Consider the following 27,697-nt stretch of genomic DNA (forward strand, 5'->3'; position numbering starts at 1 on the left):
TTACTCACATGCCCAGATCTCCTATATTACACTTTATTACTCACATGCCCAGGTCTTACCTATATTACACTTTATTACTCACATGCCCAGGTCTTACCTATATTACACTTTCCTCTATTACTCACATGCCCAGGTCTTACCTATATTACACTTTCCTCTATTACTCACATGCCCAGGTCTCCTATATTACACTTTATTACTCACATGCCCAGGTCTTACCTATATTACACTTTCCTCTATTACTCACATGCCCAGGTCTTACCTATATTACACTTTCCTCTATTACTCACATGCCTAGATCTCCTATATTACACTTTCCTCTATTACTCACATGCCCAGGTCTCCTATATTACACTTTATTACTCACATGCCCAGGTCTTACCTATATTACACTTTCCTCTATTACTCACATGCCCAGGTCTTACCTATATTACACTTTCCTCTATTACTCACATGCCCAGGTCTCCTATATTACACTTTATTACTCACATGCCCAGGTCTTACCTATATTACACTTTCCTCTATTACTCACATGCCTAGATCTCCTATATTACATTTTCCTCTATTACTCACATGCCCAGATCTCCTATATTACACTTTCCTCTATTACTCACATGCCCAGGTCTCCTATATTACACTTTATTACTCACATGCCCAGGTCTTACCTATATTACACTTTCCTCTATTACTCACATGCCCAGGTCTTACCTATATTACACTTTCCTCTATTACTCACATGCCCAGGTCTCCTATATTACACTTTATTACTCACATGCCCAGGTCTTACCTATATTACACTTTCCTCTATTACTCACATGCCCAGGTCTTACCTATATTACACTTTCCTCTATTACTCACATGCCCAGGTCTCCTATATTACACTTTATTACTCACATGCCCAGGTCTTACCTATATTACACTTTCCTCTATTACTCACATGCCCAGATCTCGCCTATATTACACTTTCCTCTATCACTCACATGCCCAGATCTCGCCTATATTACACTTTCCTCTATTACTCACATGCCTAGGTCTCTCCTATATTATGCTTGCCCTCCATTTTGAATTCATCATCACACAAAAATTTAAATTTTACTCTGTATTTCTGATAAAATATGACCAAGAATGATTGTCTTGGTTTAGGGCAGGAGATCCCTGTAATGGAGGCAGACCTAATAAAAACCCATAAAACATACTGGAGTGGAAAGAGACAGGGAGGACCCTTATTTATTTATTTATAATTAATTAATTTTGACATGATACATAGATGTATAAAGAAATACAGTGGTCAAGTGTTACATGCCAAAAGCCCCTTGTATGCAGAGTATTATGGGCAGGCTTAAAATTAACTTAAGATTAACTAAGCAATGATATATTCAGTGGTAAAAATTATAGTAAACAAATAACTATTAAGCGCAAATAAGTATTTCAAAGACAGATTATATGGTCATTTGCCGAGTTGCTGTGCATTCAATAGAGTGGAGTATTCTGTTAGGCAATGTAATTAAAAAGAAAACAAAGTTTGATAGGGTCACAGGTATTTATTTAGTTGTGGGTGAGTAAGTGATTTTTAACCTTTTCAGGGTCGAGAGGCCCTCTCCTAAACTTGTTCTCAGGGTCGAAAATTTTTTGAAAAAAAAAAAAAAATCTTATGAAATGATAGAGAATCTTTTCCTGATCATAATGACACCAAAAGTATGAAATTTGATGGAAAACTTACAGAAGTATGCTCTTGCGAAATTAGTGGTCCCACCGATGTTTACGCATTGGCAATTCTGCCCACTTTGAGCCCTATTTTCGGCCAATTCCTGTGTACTAGTCGACAAAAATCATATTTCGCTAGAACTCCATTTTTTCTATCGAATGAGTACAAGATATCACCCATTTACTAATTTCAACTATCCAATAAAGTGGTTAGAAATTGGCCAATTTCACACAAATTTCAGAAGATGCCAATGTCCAAATAGGGTCCAGAATAAACAAGAAAGACATTCCTGGCACTAAAATAACAAGTTCTCTGTTCGTTAGTCACATCTCCAGGCCCCTCTTATATTTCTTTTGCTTTCCACTTTGAATTTTTATTCTTACAGAAAATAGAAGATTTACTGTTATGCAGACTACTGCATTAGTGTAGAAATGGTATAAATAATATCAGCACACTTGTGAAAGAATACAGTGGACCCTCGACTAATGCTATTAATCCATTCCTGAGAGCTCATCGTTAGTCAAAATTATCGTTAGTCAAGTTAATTTTCCCCATAAGAAATAATGGAAATCAAATTAATCCGTGTAGGACACCCCAAAGTATGAAAAAAAAAATTGTTTTTACCACATGAAATAATTTTAATACACACAAACTGAAGAAGACATGCACAGTTACATGACACTTACCTTTGAAGATCTGGTGATGATTGTTGGGATGGGAGGAGGGGAGAGTGTTGATGGTCTTAGTGTTTAGAAGGGGAATCCCCTTCCATTAGGACTTGAGGTGGCAAGTCCTTTTCCGGGGTTACTTCCCTTCCCTTTAAATCTCTCAAACCAACCTTTGCTGGCCTTAAATTCACTCACATCACCACTAGTTGCTGGCATTTTTTTCATTAAATCGTCATGCAACTTCCTAGCCTTTTCACATATGATCGCTTGAGAGATGCTATCTCCTGCTATCTGTTTTTCATTTATCCACACCAATAACAGTCTCTCAACATCTTCGAGTACTTTTGATCTTAGTTTCGAAAACATAGTTGCACCTTTGGCAAGAACAGCTTCCTTGATTGCCGTTTTCTTGGCCACAATAGTAGCGATGGTTGATTGGGGTTTTGTGTACAACCTGGCCAGCTCGGAGACACACACTCCACTTTCATACTTAGCAATGATCTCTTTCTTCATATCCATAGTAATTCTCACCCTTTTTGCTGTAGGGTTGGCACTAGAAGATTTCTTGGGGCTCATGGTGACTTATTTTGCAGGTGCAATCACTAAAAAGGCTGTGATAACATGAAATGTTCCGATTGTATGCTTGGAAGCGACCGCGGTGGCTGGCTGGCTTGTAAACACTGGCCAGAAGTGGACGCGTCTGACGGAACAAATAGTGTTGGTCGAGTTTTTTAGCGCTAGTCGAGGCAAAAATTTTGCGTTAAAATGTATCGCTAGTCGGATTTATCGTTAATCGATGCCATCGTTGGTCGAGGGTCCACTGTATTTGACTCACCAGTTGATGTGTATTGGACGCTTGGCATGATTTGTTTACTTTTGAACTTTGGTAGAAATCAAACATTTCTGTTAATTTGAGCTCAATTTCAAGGTACTTTTCATTGTGAAACCAATCAAAATCACCTCAATTTCTGTAATATGTCTTCCATTCTATAAAATGAGACCAGGAAAACTAGGATACGACCATAAATACCATACGAAAATACAGTGCAAAGCCGCAGTTTTAATCCATAAACACGGTCAAACTTTTTTTTTCTCATTACGCACTGTGCTGCAGGATTTTTTTTTATACTGCGCACACTGACCACATAGACCCATTCTTTCATATTTAGGCCTACCAGCTTTCTCTCGCTAGAGTTGAAGGCCCTAGAATTTAGGTGTACTAGTACGTCAACCCTGGTGCGTAAGCCATACTAGTACGTTGAAAACCCTGAAAGGGTTAAGAAGTGACTTAAATTTATAAACAGCGTTTCTTTTATATTCACAGGTTATGAATTCCAGATTTTTGGACCTTTTATCTGCATTGAGTTTTTGCATAGTGTGAGATGGACACGAGGAACATCAAAGAGTGATCTGTGCCTTGTGTTATGGTCATGTGTTCTGTTGAGGTTGGTAAGGAGACGTTTGAGGGGAGGGTTTATATCCGAGTTTTGTATGGTGAGTAGGTTTAAAGTTTTGAAAATTGGTGGAGTGTGCTGCCTGTAATGGGAATTTATTATCATTCTGACTGCAGCCTTTTTGAGGGTCAACAGGTCCTCTCAGAGACTTGTTCTCAGGGTTGGCCAAATTTAAAAAAAAAAAAATTATCTTTACTTTTGAAAAGATAGAGAATCTTTTCCCAATCATAATGGCACCAAAAGTATGAAATTTGATGGAAAATTTAGGGAATTATGCTCTCACAAAGTTAGCGGCCGACGATGTTTACACATCGGCGATTTTGCCGACTTTGAGCCCTATTTTCAGCCAATTCCAGCATACTAGTCGACAAAAATCATAACTATTTCGCTAGAACTCCATTTTTTCTATCGAATGAGTACAAGAAACCACCCATTTACCGATTTCAACTATCCAATAAAGTGGTCAGAATTTAGCAATTTTGCCAATTTCACACAAATTTCAAAAGATGGCAATTTCCGAATAGGGTCCAGAATAAACAGGAAAGACATTCCTGGCACTAAAATAACAAGTTCTCTGTTTGTTAGTCACATCCCCAGACCCCTCTTATATTTCTTTTGCTTTCCACTTTGAATTTTTATTCTCACAAAAAAAATAAGATTTACTGTTATGCTGACTACTGCATTAGTGTAGAAATGGTATAAATAATATCAGCACACTTGTGAAAGAATATTAGACTCACCAGTTGATGTGTATTGGACGCTTGGCATGATTTGTTTACTTTTAAACTTTGGTAAAAATCAAGCTTTTCTGCTACTTTGAGCTCAGTTTCAATGTACAGTGGTCCCTCATTTTTCGTAATTAATCTGTTCCTGGAGGAGCTACTATAAACAAAATTTATGATTTGCAAATCAATTTTCCCCATAAGAAATAATGTAAATACAATTAATCCATTCCTGACACCCAGAAGTATTAACCCTTTCAGGGTCCGTCCCGTAGATCAACGACTTTACGTTGAGTGTCCAAACTGTAGATCTATGCCAAAATTCTAGCGCCGTCAAATTTAGCGCAAAAACGCTCATAGGCCTACATGTGAGAGAACGGGTCTGCGTGGTGGGTGTGTGCCATAAACAAAAAATCTAGGTGCCCGCATAGCATTGTGTGAACGCCAGCTCAGTTACCCTTGTTCACCATGCCTCGTCGCAAGTCAGCTCTCACTCCCCGGAAAATTGGGACTCTCCTCTTCCTATCTGATAGTTCTGACACTGATGGAAGTGGAAATGAAGACGAATTCTACGGCTTTGATCAGTTAGTGACCGAAAAGAATGACCAGGATATCGATAATAGTGCAGAAAACCCTGACGATCCTCAACCTTCTAACTCTGGTGTGGGCACTCGTGACTCACGGTCGGTTGTTCCTCATCGCAAGAGAAAACTAATATTTTCGCGTGGCCAGGCCTCTGACTTCAGTAATGATGATGATAGTGACGTGGACTGTGATTTTATTGCGCTCGATCATTCGAGTAGTGATAGTGAGGAATCATATTCACCAGTGAAGCGTCGGTATGTTCGCCGCCGCATGCGCTCGGGTAGTGTACCCTATACTGTGCCCAGGGGACGGAGTACACCCCGGAGTACATCCCGTGGCCCAACACCAGTTTTAGGTAGTGATAGTGAGGATGATGTGGCTACACTTGGCATGGATAGACCACAGGCATCAGTGGATGGTGTTAGTGGTGATGGTAGTGGCGGTGGTAGTGGCACCGCCATGCGTGACTCACCAGGCCACGCTGGGACCCACGCTGCTGACTCGTCAGTTCAAGGACAAAGCGGAGCGCCAGCCACCAGCCCACCACAACCACAACCACCCGCACAACCAGCCTATGATGTCCAGTATCCACCAGCAAACCGTATGTGGGATTGGCAGCAAAATCCCAATTTTGTTCCCAAGCCTCACCACTTTGATGACTCTCAAAGTGGAATTCTACCTGCTTGTCCCCTTGGAACCACGGCCAATGAACTGGAATTCTTTGAATTATTCTTTGACCAGCAATTGATGGAAATTATTGTCAGGGAAAGTAATAAGTATTTTGAGTACACCATGGCAAATACGATCTTATCACCACAGTCAAGACTACACAGGTGGAAAGAGACGACTGTTGCAGAAATGTATTTGCTTTTTGCAACAATAATGCTTATGCCTCACGTCTATAAGTATAATATAAAAGCATACTGGTCCACAGATCGGCTAATTTCTACCCCGGTCTTCAGTGAAATCATACCAGTGAACAGGTTTATCTTACTCTTACGTATGTTGCACTTCTCTGACAAAACCAGGCCTGACAGAAGTGACAGATTATACAAGATTAGAAATGTTTTCATGTATCTCAAACAAAAGTTCAGCATATACTTTTATCCATTCAAGAATCTTGTAATTGACGAGTCTTTGATTTTGTTCAAAGGTAGACTGTCATTCAAGCAGTATATACCGAGCAAGAGGAAACGCTTTGGTATAAAACTGTTTGTACTCTGTGATTGTGACAGTGGCCTGGTGTTGGATATTGTTGTATACACGGGTAGTAAAACATTGAAAGATACCAAGATGTTATTGGGTATCTCAGGTGACGTAGTGAGAAACATGATGGCACCTTATCTTGGTAAGGGGCATACATTATATACCGATAACTGGTACACAAGCCCATTACTCAGTGATTTCATGCGAGTGAACAAGACAGATGTGTGTGGCACAGTGCGTTCTAATCGTAAACATATGCCCAGGCTCAACGCAGGTGCTCGTGGTGATGACGTGCAGGTGTTTACTGCCAATGACATCATGGCATTACGGTGGCATGACAAACAAGATGTCACATTGTTGACAACCATTCACCGTAATGAAATGCAAGACAGTGGCAACGTTGATCGAGTGACTAGTGAACGTATTCGAAAACCAGTGACAGTGATTGATTATACACAAAACATGCGCTTGGTTGACAAATGTGACATGCAGATTGGTTTTGTTGACTGTGTTCGTAAGAGTTACAAGTGGTACATGAAACTTTTCTTCCATCTCATGGTCATTTCAATGCTCAATGCACATAATATATACCAAATAAAGACTGGCAACAGACCACCGTATGGTGAATTTTGTTTGTCTGTTGTCAGACAACTCATAATGAAGTACCAGGTAAGAACACCTGCTATACAACACGGTCCTCGAATTCCTCAGGATATACCCAAGCGTTTGAGGAGGGAAGGTGATCATTTCATAATACAACTTCCTTCAACTCTGAAGAAATTTGCTCAGAAGAGATGCATCGTCTGTGCACAAACAAAACGACGGCAACAAAGACGCAAAGACACTCGGTTTATGTGTGAGGAATGTAAGGTGCCTCTGTGCATGGTGCCTTGTTTCAAGGAGTTCCACAAGCTCCAGCAGTTCTAAAACCATGTCCAGTGATTGTAATATGTAAATATATGATAGAACATTAGTATTATACAAGATTTGTGCATGTTTATTGTAATAAACAACAGTGGTAAACAATAATATGATAATAACTTTAGTGCAGTTATTGTGTTCAATACAGTGAGTTTATATATATACATTATATACAGTATTGGTCTCTCAGGCCCCAAATGTTAGTAGGAATAGAAAAAAATTGGAAAAGAAAAGAAAGAACAACAAAAACCGCAAAATAATGTAATGCGCGTAAGTGGAATTCGTCGATGTTGCCACCACCACATCATTTTCGACAAACTTCTTGGCACTGTATCTCGGTAAGTACTGATCAGATTTTTTTTTTGTCTTATTACCTTCACAAAAATATGCTCTTTAATTCTGTAAGAATTTTTTTTCAAAATTTCTTGGACACTGGAGCACCACTTCAGATTTTGGCCTTGGACCCTGAAAGGGTTAAAACAGAAATTTTTTTGCATGAAATATACATGTAGTACATAAGCAATACAATGGGAAATGATGAATGAAACATTAACAACATAACACTTACCTTTATTGGAGATTCTTCTTAGTGTATGGGAGACTGGAGGAGGAGAGAGAGTGGATTGTTTACAGTTTGGGAGGGGAATCCCCTTCCAGCAACACCTCAGGTACCAATTGCATCTCTGGGGATGCTTCTCTTCTCTGTTTCTTAATGCCACTAGGACCACCTTGAGAGTCACTCTAGTCCTGTCTCACAAAGTAACTGTGGAGAGAACTCTGTTTCTGGCGTCTCTTTAACACTTCCCTAAAATGGCCCAAGACTTTGTCACTGTACATATTTCTCACCTTCTTTACCACAGGCTTGGCTCTAGGAGCTTTCTTTGGAGCCATGGTAGCTTATTTAGTACTTGCAAGCACTAAAATGAGTGGAATATTATGAAATATTTCGTAGGAGCACTTGAGGGGACCTTCACTCACTGGTAAACAATGCCAGACTGGCTGGGTAGGGAGGCCGCCCCGGCTCACACCCTGCGTACGCGCCCCGGACGAACTACTATTCGCGAGTCAACCTATGAAAAGCGAGTCCATGTTTATACGAAAATACCCCTATGATTGGCGAAATTTACGATTGCCGAGAACTACGAGAAGCGAGGGACCACTGTACTTTTCTTTGTAAAACCAGTCAAAATCATCTCAATTTCTGTAATATGTCTTCCATTCTATAAAATAAGACCAAGAAAACTAGAATACAACAATAAATACCATACAAAAATACAGTGCAAAGTCGCTATTTTAGTCCAAATTTGCTACACCATGATACACCACGGTACATCACGCTACACCATCTTTGATTACTCCTCCAGTATGTTTGGAGGATAAATGTGGCATGCAGATTGTGTTTGTTAATTGTGTTCGGAGGAGTTACAAGGGGCACATGATGCTTTTCTTCCATCTTGTTGACATTACACTGCTGAATGTCATCAAACAAATAATATGGAAATACCGGATCACAAGACACACACACCACTGTACTTCCTAATGACACTTCAGGAATGATGATATGTCTGTGCTCTCATGTCATGGTATGTAGTAAAGTACAGGGATACATGTTTAGTGTGTAGTGTATGTTAAACACTCACGTGTATGGAGCCGTGTTGCAGAGACTGCAACACTTCTAGCAAGATAACCAGTGCCTGTATGTGTACATATGTTAGAACAGTAGGAAAGTGAAGCAAATGGACATGTGTTTATATAGGTTGTATAAAAACAATGTTTATAGACAAACATATTGTAGACACTTTTGATGTATAATATGAGTTCACAAAGAGGACATTGCACATGAAAGGACACTTCTAGGCCACAGTCAGTGTGTGGTAGTGAAAAAAATCCCAACATGCCCCCCCCAAAAAAAAGTTAGAAAAAAGGGGTGGGAGGGGGGTAAATGTGTTAATGTGCAGCGTTGAGCAGCACACGTGATGTTGCTGTCATGGCACCAACCATCTTCAACTTCATGCCTTCATATCACAGTAAGTATTGATCATAAGTTTGTCATTTGCAGTTTTATTACCTCCAAAGAAAATGAGTTTTTTTTTTTTTTTTTAAATTGTGACAATGGTGGTACTTTTAATGTTGAGGTTAGTGAACCATAACCATAAATGCATAGTCATGGTTTAGACTGTCCATATAATTGAAGCTGACCAAGTAAAAAATCCCATAAAATAAACAAGGGGGGGGGAAATGAGGGCCCACTCATCCCCAGGAATATTTCGTATCTTTTTGCAGGAAGATGACTCCCCCTTCCCCAGGAAAATTGTTTAAAATTGACCATTTTGACCATTTTCAGGTGAATTCTGGCTTTAAACCAAGCAAACCCAACACCAATCACAGGGTCATAAGTTAACTGATCACATCATGATGGGGCAAGATTTTTGTTCATGCTGTGCACACCCATGCACAGACAAATACTAATGTTACTGACACTGATTGCTATGATGTATTAGTACATGACAAAGACCGTAGTGGTTAATTGATTCCTAGGTGATGGCATTCTAACAGCAGAACATTCAAGTCAGGGACTTACTGTGACGCTGGAAAAAACCTTCCCCAGTAGATCGTCAATTATCAAGGTAGTTACGTTCCTAAAAATGCTGTGTTTGATGAATCCATGCTAAAATGAAGAACTTATGGGAAAAATAAGGTTATGTTCCAAAAAGCCACTCCCTTCCCCCCCCCCCCCTTTTTTTTTTTAGTTTCCTAGTGTTAAAAAAATTGAAATGATAATGATTTTGCTGTAGCTTAGGCTACGAATGCAATAAAAATAATATGTCTTACCCTAAATTGTGGTTGCTGGTGTTTGTCTGTGATTGTGAAGAGAGTGGAGAGTGATGTTGTGGTCCTACTGGGCTGAGGTGGATGGTAGATGTACTGGGCTGAGGTGGATGGTAGATGTACTGGGCTGAGGTGGATGGTTGAGGCTCTGCCACTAAAGTCAGTGGTTGTACTGGAGTGTACATAAATTTTGTAATGGATATCTGGGCTCTTTTTACACTGCAGTACATTATTCAGCTGACAGTAAGGTATCAGCTGCTCTAGACCCCATTTCAGAGCACTGCTCCTAGATTTGTCAGGGTCCTCTTCAGTGAAAAGTCTGCTAGTTAGCAGCAACATGGAATTGCTCATGTAATTGTTGCAATGTTAACTGTTTTTCTTCAGGTTCTTCCTCTTCATCTGTTATCTGTCTCCTTTATATCTTTGCATTGAACTCTGCCAACATTTCCTCTGGACTGCTGTCCATCATCATCTTCTAAGAGCTCATTCACATCTTCAAAGCCATCACCTGGTACTTTCCTTGCCAGCTGAACTATTTCCTCCACCTGACTCTCAAGGGAGGGAAAACCAGTTAAAGAATTAACTACAGAAGGCTATAACTTTCCACAGCCAGCATTTAATATTGTTTGGGGCACTTCATTCCATACACTTCTAGCATAGCTGATGGCATCTGCAATTATATTAAATTTATTCCAGGTTGGAGTCACAGTCCATTGATGCAACTAGTTTTCTCATCACTTTTCATGTGTAGTTACACTTGAATAACTCCATGAGCCAGTGGATGTATTAAGAATGTTGTATTTGGAGGTAAAACTGCAACTTTTACATGTGGGATCACATCCAGTAAGGCTTCTGGATTAGTATGAGAATTATCAAGAGTGAAGGAACCTTGAATGTAAGGTTCTTGCTGTGCAGGTAATACCTAATTTTAGGAATAAAGTGATGCTTAAACCTTTCAGGTTCCAGACCCCAGATATCAAATTTGTCCACAGGGTCCAAGAATTTTCAAAAATATATTTTTTTTCTTAAGAAATGGAAGAGAATCCTTTTCTGAAGGTACTAAAATGAAAAGTATGAAATTTGATGGAAAATTAACGAAATTATTCTATCGCGAATTTTTCCATGTCAGTAATATTGATGCATCGGCAGTTTTGCCCACTGAGTCCTATTTTGGTCTGTCTGGGCATGGCCTGCCAGGATGTGGTCTACCTAGGCATGGCCTGCCAGGATGTGGTCTACCTAGGCATGGCCTGCCAGAATGTGGTCTGCCTGGGCATGGCCTGCCTGGATGTGGTCTGCCAGGGTGTGGTCTGCCTGGGCATGGCTTGCCTGGATATGGTCTGCTTGGATGTGGTCTGCCTGGGTGTGGTCTACCTGGGCATGGCCTGCCTGGATGTGGTCTGCCTGGGCATGGTTTGCCTGGGCATGATCTGCCTGGGCATGGTCTGCCTGAATGTGGTCTGCCTGGCATGGTCTGCCTGAATGTGGTCTGCTTGGATGTGGTCTGCCTGGCATGGTCTGCCTGGATGTGGTCTGCCTGGATGTGGTCTGCCTGGATGTGGTCTGCCTGGACATGGCCTGCCTGGGCATGGCCTGCCAGGATGTGGTCTGCCTGGATGTGGTCTGCTTGGATGTGGTCTGCCTGGCATGGTCTGCCTGGTTGTGGTCTGCCTGGGCATGGCCTGCCTGGATGTGGTCTGCCTGGGCATGGTCTGCCTGGATGTGGTCTGCCTGGATGTGGTCTGCCTGGGCATGGTCTGCCTGGATGTGGTCTGCCTAGGCATGGTCTGCCTGGATGTGGTCTGCCGGGGCATGGTCTGCCTGGATGTGGTCTGCCTAGGCATGGTCTGCCTGGGCATGGTCTGCCTGGATATGGTCTGCCTAGGCATGGTCTGCCTGGATGTGGTCTGCCTAGGCATGGTCTGCCTGGATGTGGTCTACCTAGGCATGGTCTGCCTGGATGTGGTCTGCCTGGGCATGGTCTGCCTGGATGTGGTCTGCCTAGGCATGGTCTGCCTGGATGTGGTCTGCCTAGGCATGGTCTGCCTGGATGTGGTCTGCCTAGGCATGGTCTGGCTGGATGTGGTCTACCTGGGCATGGTCTGCCTGGATGTTGTCTGCCTGGGCATGGTCTGCCTGGATGTGGTCTGCCTAGGCATGGTCTGCCTGGATGTGGTCTGCCTGGGCATGGTCTGCCTGGATGTGGTCTGCCTGGGCATGATCTGCCTGGATGTGGTCTACCTAGGCATGGTCTGCCTGGGCATGGTCTGTCTGGATGTGGTCTGCCTAGGCATGGTCTGCCTGGATGTGGTCTGGCTAGGCATGGTCTGCCTGGATGTGGTCTGCCTAGGCATGGTCTGCCTGGATGTGGTCTGCCTAGGCATGGTCTGCCTGGATGTGGTCTGCCTGGGCATGGTCTGCCAGGATGTGGTCTGCCTAGGCATGGTCTGCCTGGATGTGGTCTGCCTAGGCATGGTCTGCCTGGATGTGATCTGCCTGGGCATGGTCTGCCTGGATGTGGTCTGCCTGGGCATGGTCTGCCTGGATGTGGTCTGCCTGGGCATGGTCTGCCTGGATGTGGTCTGCCTAGGCATGGTCTGCCTGGATGTGGTCTGCCTGGGCATGGTCTGCCTGGATGTGGTCTGCCTGGGCATGATCTGTCTGGGCATGGTCTGCCTGGATGTGGTCTGCCTAGGCACGGTCTGCCTGGATGTGGTCTGCCTGGGCATAGTCTACCTGGATGTGGTCTGCCTAGGCATGGTCTGCCTGGATGTGGTCTGCCTGGGCATGGTCTGCCTGGGTGTGGTCTGCCTGGATGTGGTCATGGTCTGTCTGGATGTGGTCTGCCTAGGCATGGTCTGCCTGGATGTGGTCTGCCTGGATGTGGTCTGCCTGGGCATGGTCTGCCTGGATGTTGTCTGCCTGGGCATGGTCTGCCTGGATGTGGTCTGTCTAGGCATGGTCTGCCTGGATGTGGTCTGCCTGGGCATGGTCTGCCTGGATGTGGTCTGCCTGGGCATGATCTGCCTGGATGTGGTCTACCTAGGTATGGTCTGCCTGGGCATGGTCTGCCTGGATGTGGTCTGCCTGGATGTGGTCTGCCTGGGCATGGTCTGCCTAGGCATGGTCTGCCTGGATGTGGTCTGGCTAGGCATGGTCTGCCTGGATGTGGTCTGCCTAGGCATGGTCTGCCTGGATGTGGTCTGCCTAGGCATGGTCTGCCTGGATGTGGTCTGCCTGGGCATGGTCTGCCAGGATGTGGTCTGCCTAGGCATGGTCTGCCTGGATGTGGTCTGCCTAGGCATGGTCTGCCTGGATGTGATCTGCCTGGGCATGGTCTGCCTGGATGTGGTCTGCCTGGATGTGGTCTGCCTGGATGTGGTCTGCCTAGGCATGGTCTGCCTGGATGTGGTCTGCCTGGGCATGGTCTGCCTGGATGTGGTCTGCCTAGATGTGGTTTGCCTAGGCACGGTCTGCCTGGATGTGGTCTGCCTGGGCATGGTCTGCCTGGATGTGGTCTGCCTAGGCATGGTCTGCCTGGATGTGGTCTGCCTAGGCATGGTCTGTTTGGGCATGGTCTGCCTGGATGAGGTCTGCCTAGGCATGGTCTGCCTGGATGTGGTCTGCCTAGGCATGGTCTGCCTGGATGTGGTCTGCCTGGGCATGGTCTGCCTGGATGTGGTCTGCCTGGGCATGGTCTGCCTGGATGTGGTCTGCCTGGGTATGGTCTGCCTGGATGTGGTCTGCCTGGGCATGGTCTGCTTGGGCATGGTCTGCCTGGATGTGGTCTGCCTGGGCATGGTCTGCCTGGATGTGGTCTGCCTAGGCATGGTCTGCCTGGATGTGGTTGGTCTGCCTGGGCATGGTCTGCCTGGATGTGGTCTGCCTGGGCATGGTCTGCTTGGATGTGGTCTGCCTAGGCATGGTCTGCCTGGATGTGGTCTGCCTAGGCATGGTCTGCCTGGCTATGGTCTGCCTGGATGTGGTCTGTCTGGGCATGGTCTGCCTGGGCGTTGTCTGCCTAGGCATGGTCTGCCTGGATGTTGTCTGCCTGGATGTGGTCTGCCTGGGCATGGTCTGGGTGTGGTCTGCTAAAGATAAAATAAGCAAAATCCAGTGACACTTCTTTATAAGTTCATTTTTCAGCTTTGTCATGGATGAAGTGTCTTCTCTTGGTCGTTCTTCATCTGTGTATTTTCACACCCTGAAAGCATCCTGCATCATAATTTTGGGTGTTGAAAACATTCTCCATATACTTAGGGGTTGTGACCTGTTGCTGCAGAGCTTGACCTGATGTACCTGGCATGCACAGAAAGTTTGATTCATCACTAAACATCACCTTTCTCCGCTGATCTAGATCCCAGTGCTTGTTCACCTACATGATAGCCACAGACTTGGATAACAGCAGTGTTATAGCTGTGCACCACAAGGGAAGGTGAAGGTCTTTCACAGCCTCTGGTGTATGGTCCTCTGAGCAGTAAGTCTTTGATCAGAACCGAGTGGGTTTTCTTTACTTTAGATGATGGAATAGCAGGGTTTTGGGTCACTAGTGTTTTTAGTATCTGATCTGTCTCTATTGAGGGCTTTCTAATTTTAATCAGGGATCAGTTTAGGAGGAGGAACCACATGTGGCAGGCAGGTCACCTGTAGCAGGCACGTCATGTGACCTCTGTAGAAAATGCTTAATAGCTGACTCAAACAGCTGTTTGCTGTGCTGTTTCTTTCATAAAAAAAAAGCACATTTGAATGATTGAAACAAAAAATCCACAAATCTTGATAAAAGAGTGTGTACCAGCACACTCCAGGCATGTATACAACTACCAGTCATACGATAACGTAAACACAAAAGGATGATCTACACTAGCAGAACATCTTGCTTCTTTCAATCATCAATAAGTCTGGATGCAGGAGGCCAAGGTTTCTTGCCAACACTGTATATTATACATGCCCTAGGTCTTTCATTCTCCTGTGACACACATGAAACATATCCTTCTGGCATCTCACAGGCAGACTGTAAACTTGTATGAGTGGCATTCACATGTATATGACGGTGGTCACCAGACTACTAGGTAGTGCAGTAACTGTTAACAGTGTGGTCACCAGACTACTAGGTAGTGCAGTAACTGTTAACAGTGTGGTCACCAGGCTACTAGGTAGTGGAGTGACTGTTAACAGTGTGGTCACTAGACTACTCAGTAGTGGAGTTACTGTTAACAGTGTGGTCACTAGATTACTGTGGAGTTACTGTTAATAGTTAGTGTCATCATCTATGCTAATATTCTCATGTTTTGAATCAAAACTAAAAATAATAGCTTCAGTCACTTGATTGGTTTGCCACAGGTTTGAACCTTTTGATGAGTTGACTTGCTTACCATTGGTTCAAAGTCTGTGTTCTGTGACTTGTATATGTTATGGTGCAATGACTTAACAATTATTTTATTAGCAACTTAAAGTTCAAGTTCTAAACTGTGTTAATGTTTTCGTTTTGGTGAAATGTTCACTTGTAAGAAACTGTTAGTATGGAGTTGCTTCTGGAGTAGCAGTGGTGGAGTATGGAGTTCCTTTTGGAGTAGTGGTGGAGGAGTATGGAGTTCCCTCTGGAGTAGCAGTAGTGGAGTATGAAATTTCCTCTGGAGTAACAGTAGTGGAAGAGTATGGAGTTCCCTCTGGAGTAACAGTAATGGAGGAGTATGGAGTTTCCTCTGGAGCAACAGTAGTGGGGAATATGGAGTTCCCTCTGGAGCAGCAGTAGTGGAGTATGGAGTTCCCTCTGGAGTAGCAGTAGGGGGTAGTACGGAGTTCCCTCTGGAGTAACAGTAGTGGAGTACGAAGTTTCCTCTGGAGTAACAGTAGTGGAAGAGTATAGAGTTCCCTCTGGAGTAACAGTCTTGGAGGAGTATGGAATTTCCTCTGGAGTAACAGTAGTGGAGTTCCTTCTGGAGTAGCAGTAGTAGAGTAGTACGGAGTTCCCTCTGGAGTAACAGTGGAGGCATAAGTTGTTCTCTCCGTAGTAGTAGTAGTGGAGTACGGAGTTTCCTCTGGAGTAATAGTAGTGGAGTAGTACAGTTCCCTCTTGAGTAACAGTATAGGAGTAAGTTGTTGTGTTGTTTATGCAGGAGTAAGTTGTTTATGCAGGAGTAGGTTGTTGTTTATGCAGGAGTAGGTTGTTGTTTATGCAGGAGTAAGTTGTTGTTTATACAGGAGTAAGTTGTTGTTTATGCAGGAGTAAGTTGTTGTTTATGCAGGAGTAAGTTGTTGTTTATGCAGGAGTAAGTTGTTGTTTATGCAGGAGTAAGTTGTTGTTTGTGCAGGAGTAAGTTGTTGTGTTGTTTATGCAGGAGTAAGTTGTTGTTTATGCAGGAGTAGGTTGTTGTTTATACAGGAGTAAGTTGTTGTTTATACAGGAGTAAGTTGTTGTTTATGCAGGAGTAAGTTGTTGTTTATGCAGGAGTAAGTTGTTGTGTTGTTTATGCAGGAGTAAGTTGTTGTTTGTGCAGGAGTAAGTTGTTGTGTTGTTTATGCAGGAGTAAGTTATTGTGATGTTTGTGCAGGAGTAAGTTAAGTTGTTTATGCAGGAGTAAGTTGTTGTTTATGTAGGAGTAGGTTGTTGCTTATACAGGAGTAAGTTGTTGTTTATGCAGGAGTAAGTTGTTGTTTATGTAGAAGTTGTTGTTTATGCAGGAGTAAGTTGTTGTTTGTGCAGGAGTAAGTTGTTGTGTTGTTTATGCTGGAGTAAGTTGTTGTGTTGTTTATGCTGGAGTAAGTTGTTGTTTGTGCAGGAGTAAGTTGTTGTGTTGTTTATGCAGGAGTAAGTTATTGTGATGTTTGTGCAGGAGTAAGTTATGTTGTTTATGCAGGAGTAAGTTGTTGTTTATGCAGGAGTAAGTTATGTAAAGTAAAAGGACACAAGTGCAACTAATGTGACATGTATTGTGGCAACGTTTCGCTCTCCAGGAGCTTTATCAAGCCATTACAAACAATACACGGACACAGAGGGTATATAAAGGCTCAGAGTGAGGTGCAATACTAGTGAGGTACCATTTCGATGTTCACTAGTGGTAGTAGTAGTAGTGGTAGTGATAAAAGTAATACAATATGGTAGAGCAATTAATTCGTACATGAGTTAAAGGATATAAAAGCTATTACTTGGGTAACATAAAAATAGGTTGGACAAATATAGACTGGAAAGAGGCAGCTTGTTTCAGTGTTCACTCTCTGTAATGTGCTTGTGTAGTATAACAGGAGAGACTATGTGATGGCAGGGTTTACTGTTTTCAGGAGGATTCTTGCTAAGACTTCGGAGATGGTGAAGCTGCCGTTGTTTTGTTTAATTGTATTTGAAACAGCGATCAGTGCTGATTCGAGGCACTTGCGTCTGCGGAAATTAGTTTCTTTGATCACTAATTGGGCGTCTCTGAATTTCATGAGATGATTGGTGGAATTTCGGTGTTGTACACAGGCGTTGTTCAAGTTATCGTTCCTACATGCGTAAATGTGTTCATTGAGGCGGGTGTCGAGGTTTCTTGCTGTTTCACCTACGTAAATCTTGTCACAGCCTCCACAGGGTATAGTGTAAACTCCTGCATTGACTGGTTCGTGGTGCTTGGATTTTGTCCTGGTTAGATCCTTTATTGAAGTGCTAGAAGCGATGGCGACTCTGGTGTTAGCTTGTGAAAGTGCTTTTGAGACGTTCAGTGCAACCTGGCTGTTGGGAAGAATTATAACTTTGTTGGGAGTGGTGTTGATGCGTGGAGAATTAATGATCTGAAGAGCTCTTTTCTTGCAGTCTTTGATGAAAAAGGAAGGAAAATGTAACTCAGTGAATGTTTGGTGAATGTGTATTGTTTGTAATGGCTTGATAAAGCTCCTGGAGAGCAAAACGTTGCCACAATAAATGTCACATTAGTTGCACTTGTGTCCTTTTACTTTACATATTGTCGGTAATTCTACCAACTTTATTACAGGAGTAAGTTGTTGTTTATGCAGGAGTAAGTTGTTGTTTATGCAGGAGTAAGTTGTTGTTGTGTTTATGCAGGAGTACGTGTTCTCTGTTCTTTGTAAAGGATTGGATTTCTTGCCTTGCTGGTTAAGCTTTTTGTTCTCTTAATTTATTTTAAATGCGTTAGAGATCAAAATTATGCTGCCCAACACATTTGGTTTGAGCATATTGTCATTCTAAAGCAAGGTTGTGCTCTTTGCAGTGGGCGCGCACCTCTTCGTGGGTATCTGGCAGTGGGCGGAGTGACTCGGCTCATAGAGGCCTGGAAGATGTGCAGATGGGCACTCAGGCTGGGCATGGTGGCTCCCATGATGGACATATCGGTCCTCAGAGATTGCAAGTGGCCCTTCAAAATGTGTATCCTGGATCCCAAAATACACACACGTGTCCCTATTGCCCATACACGTCTCGTCTTAGTTCCAACCTGAGGCGTCATGTACGCACGCACACTGGAGAAATGCCTTATTCCTGCTCTCGGTGTGACTTTCGTTGTAAAGATGCCAGCTCTATGAAGAGGCACCAAGGCACCCATGTTCGACGCTCTCTCCCTACACCTATAAGCCCTGCTAACAATCGTACCCAGATATAACCAAAGCCTCCTGAGATTTTCCAAGTTGTACCAAGATTTGCAAGTTGAGGAGCATGGTTTGTTTCTTACTTTATACCGCTAATGAAAGTCCCGAGGAAAAGTTGAATGAGATGTCTCCATGTATTGTGTACAGGAGTGCCCTTCATATACAGCACCTCTGGCAATTTTCACCAGTGGGTGGAACACAATGAACAACGCGAGCGTTCAATTTGAAGCCAACGAAAATGTGGAACACCAAAAAGAGGTGCTATATATGTGGGGCCTCCTGCATGTTATGCTTTCTTAGGCAGAAATACTCACACAAGTCTGTCATAAAAATATCTATCAGCCTCTTTTTGACTCTGGCATACCCAGAAAATAAATTTCCTGAGTGGGGCAACATTTTGAAAAAAATAAAAAACAAAAATTGCATTTTTATGACTAGAATAAGACAAATAAATTGAATCTGATAGGCTTTGTATTTTATGGTGTGTTGAAGTTGGTAAAAAGATTATCACTTGTTGGCAACAGCAGCATAAATGTGCCAACAATATTTATGTTTTACAGTTTATTGATGCCAAATTATAATTGGTTTTTAAGTTTTTTAATTTTTTTTTTTAACATTTAAGACTACATGTATGTTTTGTGTGATACTGTGTGTGTTTCAAGGTGTTTTAGTTCTTCAAATATGAGGAAATACGAAGCCCATTTGAAATATACTGTGTAAATATACTGTGTAAATATACTGTGTAAATATACTGTAAATTAGTGTAAATGATAGTTTTACATTTTTAGTGTTTTGTTCATGTAACTATGTACAAGTAATACTTATGATATTATAATTGTTTCAAGATGAAATGCTGCTCAAAACATAGAAATAAGTCACATTAACTGTATTGAGTTATCCTAGGTTAATTATTATGGTATATATTTGGGATCAAGGGAATATCCTGAAAAAAATATGGAAAAAATAAGGTTGTGCCTTAGACCTTCATACCTAACATTGTTAGTGATGCTCTGTGAAGTCTGAGGCTTAGATAGTGAAAAAGAGGAGTACATATAGCTGACACCATTGTGTTAGTGCTGGCAGACAGTACTCTTTATCAGCTACAATCACAATCACCACCATTGCCTACTACCATCACTTTCCATTTCTAAGAACTGGGGGAAACCAGTTGCTGTTGATGCAGTTTGTGTGTGTTTCCTTCAAAATATTATTGTATACAGTACTGACTACTTGAGGAATTAAGAACATGTGTAACATGTGTTTTATTTTGAGAACATTTATTTTTTTCATTCAATAAGTTTATTAACTGGAGAGAAAGTATCCCTTCCACCGATAATGGGAAACACAAGCATGAAACACCCTTAACACCACCCACAGCAAATAATACCTGTACCTTCACTTCGCAACATTCTTCTTTGAAGCGTGGTAAAAAATGAGAGGAGTTTTATCTTACAGCAGCCTGGTTGACCAGGCAAGCACCAGACGAGCCTGGCCCAAGGCCGGGTTCTGGGAGTATAAAAACTCTGGGAACTCATTGAAGGTATATCAGAGGTATTGATGTAAAGTTTATGAGACAAGAATGTATAATTCTGTAATGTGTTATGCCAGCTTCCTTGTACACCCTCCCACACCTCCAATCTTCTCGACCAATAATTTTCTTAGCAATCGTTAAGAGCTTCACGTGTAAATTTCTTCTTGGCCCCTCCATTCCACTATGGTGCTAAGATTAATATCTGGAGGCCAGACTGAGTGATGATATGATGGAAAATAGACCATAAATAAAGATCACAGTGGCGCTGCTTCACGCTCTTTCCTCTACACAATTTATCTCATTAATAATCTTTTTTTTACACTATTATAAGTCATTAACTACATGAACAATTATGTAAATGCAGCTAGCATTGGTAAATGATTGTTTGACACTAGCCATGTGCACAGCCACCTACCAGACTCATTAACCACCACTACCACCAATATTTCAATCACAGTTTTCCTAGAAATTATTGGAGTTTCATGCATTTATTTTGAGTGTCATTATTAACCCTCTGGGGGTCTGTCCTGTAGTTCTACAGCTTTTAAACCAGAGTCCAAGCATTAGAACTACGTCATGAGCTCAGCTCAATCAGATAAGCTGTGAGCAGTAAATTTGGGCCTAGATATGAGAGAATGCATCTGTGGTAAATGTGCACCATATAAAACACATCCTCCAGCACACAGTGCATAATGAGAAAAAACTGCAATCATGTTTTTGGATTAAAACATTGACTTTGTGGTGTACTTTTATATGCTTTGTACAGTTGTATTTGCAGTTTCTTGGTCTTATTTGATAGAATGGAAGATATATTACAGGAATAGAGATGATTTTGATTGGTTTTAGTACTGAAAATAGCTGGAAATTGAGCTCAGAGTAGCGGAAATGTTCGATTTTTCCCAATGTTCAAGAGTAAACAAATTACATCATGTGTCCAATACACATCAACTGGGGGTCTAATGTGCATTCACGAATGCTTTGATATTATTTGTGTAATTATTGCGATATTACATAACTGTAAATCTATTTTTTGGTCTGAATAAAAATTCTTTATGTGAAAAAAAATAGGATGTGTAAAGCCTGGAAATGTAAATAATAAACAGAGGAAATGTTATTTTTGTGCCAGGAATGTCTGCATTGTTTATTCTGGACCCTATTTTGAAATTGGAATACATGTATTTTGAACTTTGTGTGAAATTGGTCAAATTACAAATTTCTGATCACTTTATTGGGTAGTTGAAATAGTTGACTGGGTGATTTCTTGTGCTCAGTAGATAAAATGGAGCACACAGTAGCAAAATAGCTAAGAATTTGGTCTAATGAAACAATGCAGAGTGGGCAAAATCGTCGATGCATAAATATCGCTGACGTAGCAAAATTCGCAAGAGCATAATTTCAACAATTTTTTATTAAATTTCATGCTTTTTGTTTTGTTACCTTCAGGAAAAGATTCTCTACCATTTCATAAGAAAAACATTTTTTTTTTTTTAATTCTTATACCCTGTGGGGAATTTTCAGATTGGGGGTCTGGACCCTCCAAGGGTTAACATCCAGAGACAAGACCGGGTAATATAGAGAGTAAGACTGACAGCCACAGAGACTGTTTTCTGGTACCTGCCCAGACAGAGTGATTACTTTGTTTACAGCAAGCAGTGATGCTAGGCATCCCCCACACTACATTAATGGCCTCACCCATGATGGTAATGTGTCCCACTAATTCTACCCCAGTGCATCATAATGGCAGTGGCACGCTACTGTTGGAAATAAAAAGGCCAATTTAAAAAAGTAAATTTATGATCACACAAGTTATCAGGGCTTACCTTAATAAGAATATTAAGGTAACATTTATGAAGGGATTCAAGATGACTGGCAGACTGGACTTGAGTCCTGGAGGTGGGAAGTACAGTGTCTGCACTCTGAAGGTGAGCTGTTAATGTTGCACTTTTATAATTTACTGTAAGCACACCTCTGGCAAGACATTGATGGACTGAATGATGATGAAAGTTTTTCTTTTTTTGGGCCACCTTACCTTGATGGGAGACAGCCAATGTGTTAAAAAAAAAAATCAGAAACTCTCAGAATTTGAATTAAAACATAATGTGTGAGTAGTGTAACTTAATGTTCCATGAGTGGATCATTATAACACAAGTAACAAGAAGCTGTGACCTAGACATCGTTCTTGACGGTGGTTACGTGCATCACACAAACTGTGTGTGCTTAATAAAAAGGTGTTTTATTGACTTGATGATCTAGTTGATGATATAAGACAACAGATATGCATTCTTATTTATGAGCCTGCAGATGTTATTAAGTATTTTTGAAATATTTGTTGAAGAAATCGTAAAATACAAATATGTATAAGGTTCCCTCATGGGTGGTGTAATACCTGTCTTGTCTGTAGTAAGCCAGAGTCGTCACTGGTTCACCTTTTGTTCTTTACACTGATATGGCTACAAGCAAATGTATGACACCCACAATGAGTAATGGTAATTAGATTTATGGTGAATTTGCTATGTCAAGCTTAGCTTAAGAGCATACATTTACATCAGTGTGAAGGGCTTAATATGAAATTAAATATCCTCGATATGTATATTGAAAGACATATTTCTTGATAATGTTAACAAGTATTTATTATTATTTTTCTTCAGTTGGTCAAAATTTTGGATTTCTCAGTGCCACATTTTTGGCATTAGTTCTGATCCAATTTTGTAATTTCAGGATTTTGAACAATTAAGCAGCATTTTAATTAAAAAAATAACTACAGTGGTACCCTGACTTACGAGTGCCCCAACTTATGAGTTTTCTGAGTTAGAAGCCGTTGCTCAGTAGATTTTTTGCTTGGAGTTGCGAGCCAAAATCCGAGTTATGAGTGAGCTTCAGATACGCTGCCACTAGTTGGCACAGCGAATGCTACAACATCTGCCTAGCATCCCATGTCTCACTCATTCAGTGCACGTGGTTACCTTGCCGTGGAAGCATCTCGCTTGTGCTGTGCTTGCATTTTGTGCTTTTTTTGCAGTTATTTTGCCAAATTTCTTTTTTCTAACCGTGGGTCCTAAGAAAGTAAGTGCAAAGGACAATGCTGAGAAGAAGAGGTTGATGATGTCCATTGAATTAAAGCATGCAATCATAGAGAAACATGAGCAAGGTGTGTGTGTATTCGACTTGGCGAGGCAGTACAAGCGTAGTACTTATACAATATGTCCCATACTAAAGCAGGAGGAGTCGATAAAGGCTATAATGCCAGTGATAAAGTATAGCATTAGAAGTGTAGCAAATAAGTTAAGTGATAAAGTTTATGACTAACGAAAGCGACCGAAAAAGCACAAAACGAAATGAACTCCTCCAATCTCCTCTGCCTATCTTTTCCACCCTCCACCTCTGCCAGCATCTTCCATTAGCCCAAGTCGTCTGATCTCCAAGGTAAATACACTTTATAAAACCAGTTTATTTCTTTACATTCTCTTTTATTATGTTTTATGTTTTTATACAATATTTATTTATAAATACATTTTTCTTATTTAAAAAACCATAACAAAAAGATTGAGGTGGTTTTTTGGGGGGCTGGAGCAGATTAATGGCATTTCAATTTAATTTCAGCAAGGCAAATTGATTTGATTTATGAGCAAATTGTGTTACGAGCTCAGTCGTGGAACTAATTAAACTCATAAATCAAGGTACCACTGTACTAAGATTTTCTTTCAGAGAAATCTTCCTTGGCTGTTGAGTAATGGTAAACTCAGAGATAAATTTGAACAAGACTTAAAATGCAGTAAAATAAGGCAGTGATAAAAAAAATGCTATAATGAATTTATATTTGAGCCACCAAACCAGATTGATAAAAGAATTAATAAGACAACAGCAAAGATTATATTTACTGTTCTATAATATTTCCACTGTCTTTCTCTAAGTAAAGTCTGCATTTGATGAGTAATTTTTTCTCCTGACATTTAATAAATGTAATAACGTGGCAAGAATCAAGACTACCTGCAGTATACCTAGCCCGAGTTTCTCTCAAGACAATTTTATAAGTGACAGCATACTTATACAGTAAGGATATTTGTTGCAGAAATTTTGGAGTTAGGGAAAAAAATTCTGGATTTTACACAACTGTATTTGAAATGCACTGTGTTGCATATCCCACAGCCTATCACACATGCCAGCAGTAGTTTCTGTTTGTCTTAGACTTCTTTCTTGCATTTTGGTGACTCCTTGTGAGGAATGCAAGACAGTATGTGCGGGTAAGAACTCAAAGAGCCTGGGCACTTATATTTGTAAACATAACAGTGCATGCAAACAGACAATTTAACTCTTTAACCCGTAAACAGTCCAGGCAGATCTATGTTCACATGTGTAGTGCTCCAAAAGTAGATCTACGTTATTTTTTACATATTTTCAAATATAACAAAAAAAAAAAAGATCTACTTTTTTTACATACTTTCAAATGTTGAAAAAACGTATATATACGTTTGGACCGTTTACAGGTTAACTGTGTCCAGCATACCAGTGTGCAGATTAAGACTTTTGTGTCCTACATGTTAGTATACACAATTTTTCATGCTTTCAAATACGCCACTCGCCAATAGTTTTCATGTCAGCACAAGTGTTTGGCTCTCCTGTGAGGTGTTGTTCCACCATCAGCTTCCTTACCATCAAACAAGGTGTCTAACTGCTAGGAAGATGTCTTATTCATTCCATATTTATTATAGTTTCATGATATTAACAGTGTAGATTTTACCTAGGATAATCCAGTATAGTTTAACAGTGTGACTTGTTTAAATGTTTTGGTGTGTATAACACCTTCAAACAATATTATCAAAATTTAGTTGTAAATATATATTTGATAGTGATCTTGAAGGCAAACAGGTGGTTTGAACACATAAATTACTATCTAAACCATACCACGGGCGGGATTGAACCCGCGGTCAGAGAGTCTCAAAACTCCAGACCGTCGCGTTAGCCACTGGACCAGCTGGACGGTCTGGAGTTTTGAGACTCTGACCGTGGGTTCAATCCCACCCGTGGTATGGTTTGTTTGCAATTGTGTCATTACGATTTCGTGAGTCAAATTACTATCTATACAGTGGACCCCCGGTTAACGATTTTAATCCGTGCAAGAGGGGTAATCGTTATGCGAAATAATCATTATGTGAATGAATTTTCCCCATAAGAAATAATGGAAATAAAATTAATCTGTGCAAGACACCCAAAAGTATGAAAAAAAAAAAATTTTTTACCACATGAAATGTTAATTTTAATACACACAAACTGAAAAAGGCATGCACACTTACATGACACTTACTTTTATTGAAGATCTGGTGATGATTGATGGGATGGGAGGAGGGGAGAGCATTATCTTCTTACTGTTTAAAAGGGGAATCCCCTTCCATTAGGACTTGAGGTAGCAAGTCCTTTTCCGGGGTTACTTCCCTTCTTCTTTTAATGCCACTAGGACCAGCTTGAGAGTCACTGGACCTCTGTCGCACAACAAATCTGTCCATAGAGCTCTGTACCTCCCGTTCCTTTACGATTTGTCTAAAATGGGCCACAACATTGTCATTGAAATAGTCACCAGCACGGCTTGCAACAGCTGTGTCAGGGTGATTTTCATCCATAAAGGTTTGCAGTTCAACCCACTGTGCACACATTTCCTTAATTTTTGAAGTAGGCACAATGGATTCCACAACTGGCATAGGCTTCTCAGGGTTAGCCCCAAACCCTTCAAAATCTTTCTTAATTTCCATACTAATTCTCACCCTTTTTACCACAGGGTTGGCACTAGAAGCTTTCTTGGGGCCCATGGTCACTTATTTTCCAGAAACAGCACCGAAAACACTGTAATAATACGAAATATTCCGATTGTATGCTTGGATGTTATTGCGGAGGCTGGCTGGTAAACAATGCCACCGGCGGAACATGTGAGCGTGGCTCAGGCCGCACATTGGAAGCGTCTCGGACGAAAATCGGTAAGCGGGTTTTTAAGCGGTATGCGAGGCAAAATTTTTGCAATTAAAGTAAGCGGTATGCGAAATAATCGCTATGTGATGCCATCGTTATGCGGGGGTCCACTGTATATGCCGGGATTTTCCCCTCGAACCTTAATATATAACGTAATTAACCCAGGATAACCCGGCATAGTCAAACAATAAGACTTACTTCCATGTTTTTGGACTATCACACCTTGAAACAGTCTGTAATATTATAAGTATCTTTGTACATTTGTAACAGTGTTAGAAGACCAAGCAGTAAAAGAATAGAATAAAAACTTTGTGAGTGGTGGACTGAGGAATCTGTGGAGACAAAGAACATTATCCATAGAGGCAAAGAGGGGAATGGATGAGAGTATAGTTATACCAACGCTTTTATATGGGTGTGAAGTATAGGTGGTGAATGTTGCAACAAGGAAAAGACTGGAGGCAGTGATGTTGTGTCTAAGGGCAATATGTGTTGTGAATATAATGCAGAGAATCCATAGTTTGGAAATAAAGAGGAGGTGAGGGGTTACTAAAAGTATTTTCCAGAGGGCTGAGGAGAGGTTGTTGAGGTGGTTTGGACATTGAGAGGGTTGAACAAAACAGAATGATGTGGAGAGCATGTAATCTGTAGTGGAAGGAAAGCAGGGTAAGTGTCAGCCTAGGAAAGGTTGGAGGAAGGGGGTTAAGGAAGTTTTGCATGCGAGGGGGCTTGGACTTCCAGCAACCATGTTAGATAGAAGCAACTGGAGACGAATGACTTTTATGACTTGACATGCTGTTGGAGTGTGAGCAAGGTAATGTTCATGAAGAGATTCAGGGAAACCAGGAAGCTGGACTTGAGTCCTGGAGGTGAGAAGTACAGGAGAGGCATTGATGCTGCAGTTTTTTTAACTGTAGTACTCACCTAGTTATGGTTGCAGGGGTCGAGTCATAGCTCCTGTAGTGTAGGCACATCTCTGGCAAGACAATGTGGAGTGAATGATGATCAAAGTGTTTCTTCCTTTTTGGGTCATGCTGTCTTGGTGGGAAACAACCAATGTGTTTAATCCTTAAACTGTCCAAACATAGATTTACGTTTACTTGCGTAGCACTCTGAATATTTTGGGGGAAATTTTTCTTTTCTTTTGGTTTAAAATGAAAAGCGCATTTTTCCCGGTGTCCCTGAATTTTGTCATACTGTGCACACTGAGTGCACAGACCCATTCTCTCATGTCTAGGCAACTCAGGCCTATCGTGCCAAGGTTGAAAGCATGTAAAATAAAACGTAGATCTACGTTCGGAGCGCTACACACGTGAACGTAGATCTACGTTTGGACAGTTGAAGGGTTTAAAAAAAAAAAATCCAAGTGGAGCAATGTTGGTCTAAGCATGTCTTCACATTTGATGTACCGAAATGACTTGAAACATATCTGAGAAACTAGCGTACATAATCTTAAACATTAAAAACTACAAAAACCTAAAAAATCATAATTTGGCATCACTAGTAAAATAGGTATCTCTGGTGCATTTACACCACTGTTGCCGACA

The 27,697-nt window shown here is 41.4% G+C and overlaps 1 protein-coding gene across 12 annotated transcripts in view; it reads left to right on the top strand.

Moving 5' to 3' along the window:
• LOC128703657 (protein tramtrack, beta isoform) overlaps window positions 1-27,697 on the top strand; it is a gene marked incomplete at its 5' end in the record, with an annotated part of 506,533 nt that overhangs the window by 159,092 nt on the left and 319,744 nt on the right. The window contains 1 exon segment of one of the 12 annotated variants that reach the window (XM_070101372.1): window positions 18,292-19,152. Coding sequence (XP_069957473.1) covers window positions 18,292-18,678 — 387 coding nt within the window. 12 annotated transcript variants of the gene reach the window in all.

Source organism: Cherax quadricarinatus, chromosome 76 (genome assembly GCF_038502225.1).
Source record: "Cherax quadricarinatus isolate ZL_2023a chromosome 76, ASM3850222v1, whole genome shotgun sequence".
In the NCBI taxonomy this organism is placed as follows: Eukaryota; Metazoa; Arthropoda; class Malacostraca; order Decapoda; family Parastacidae; genus Cherax; species Cherax quadricarinatus.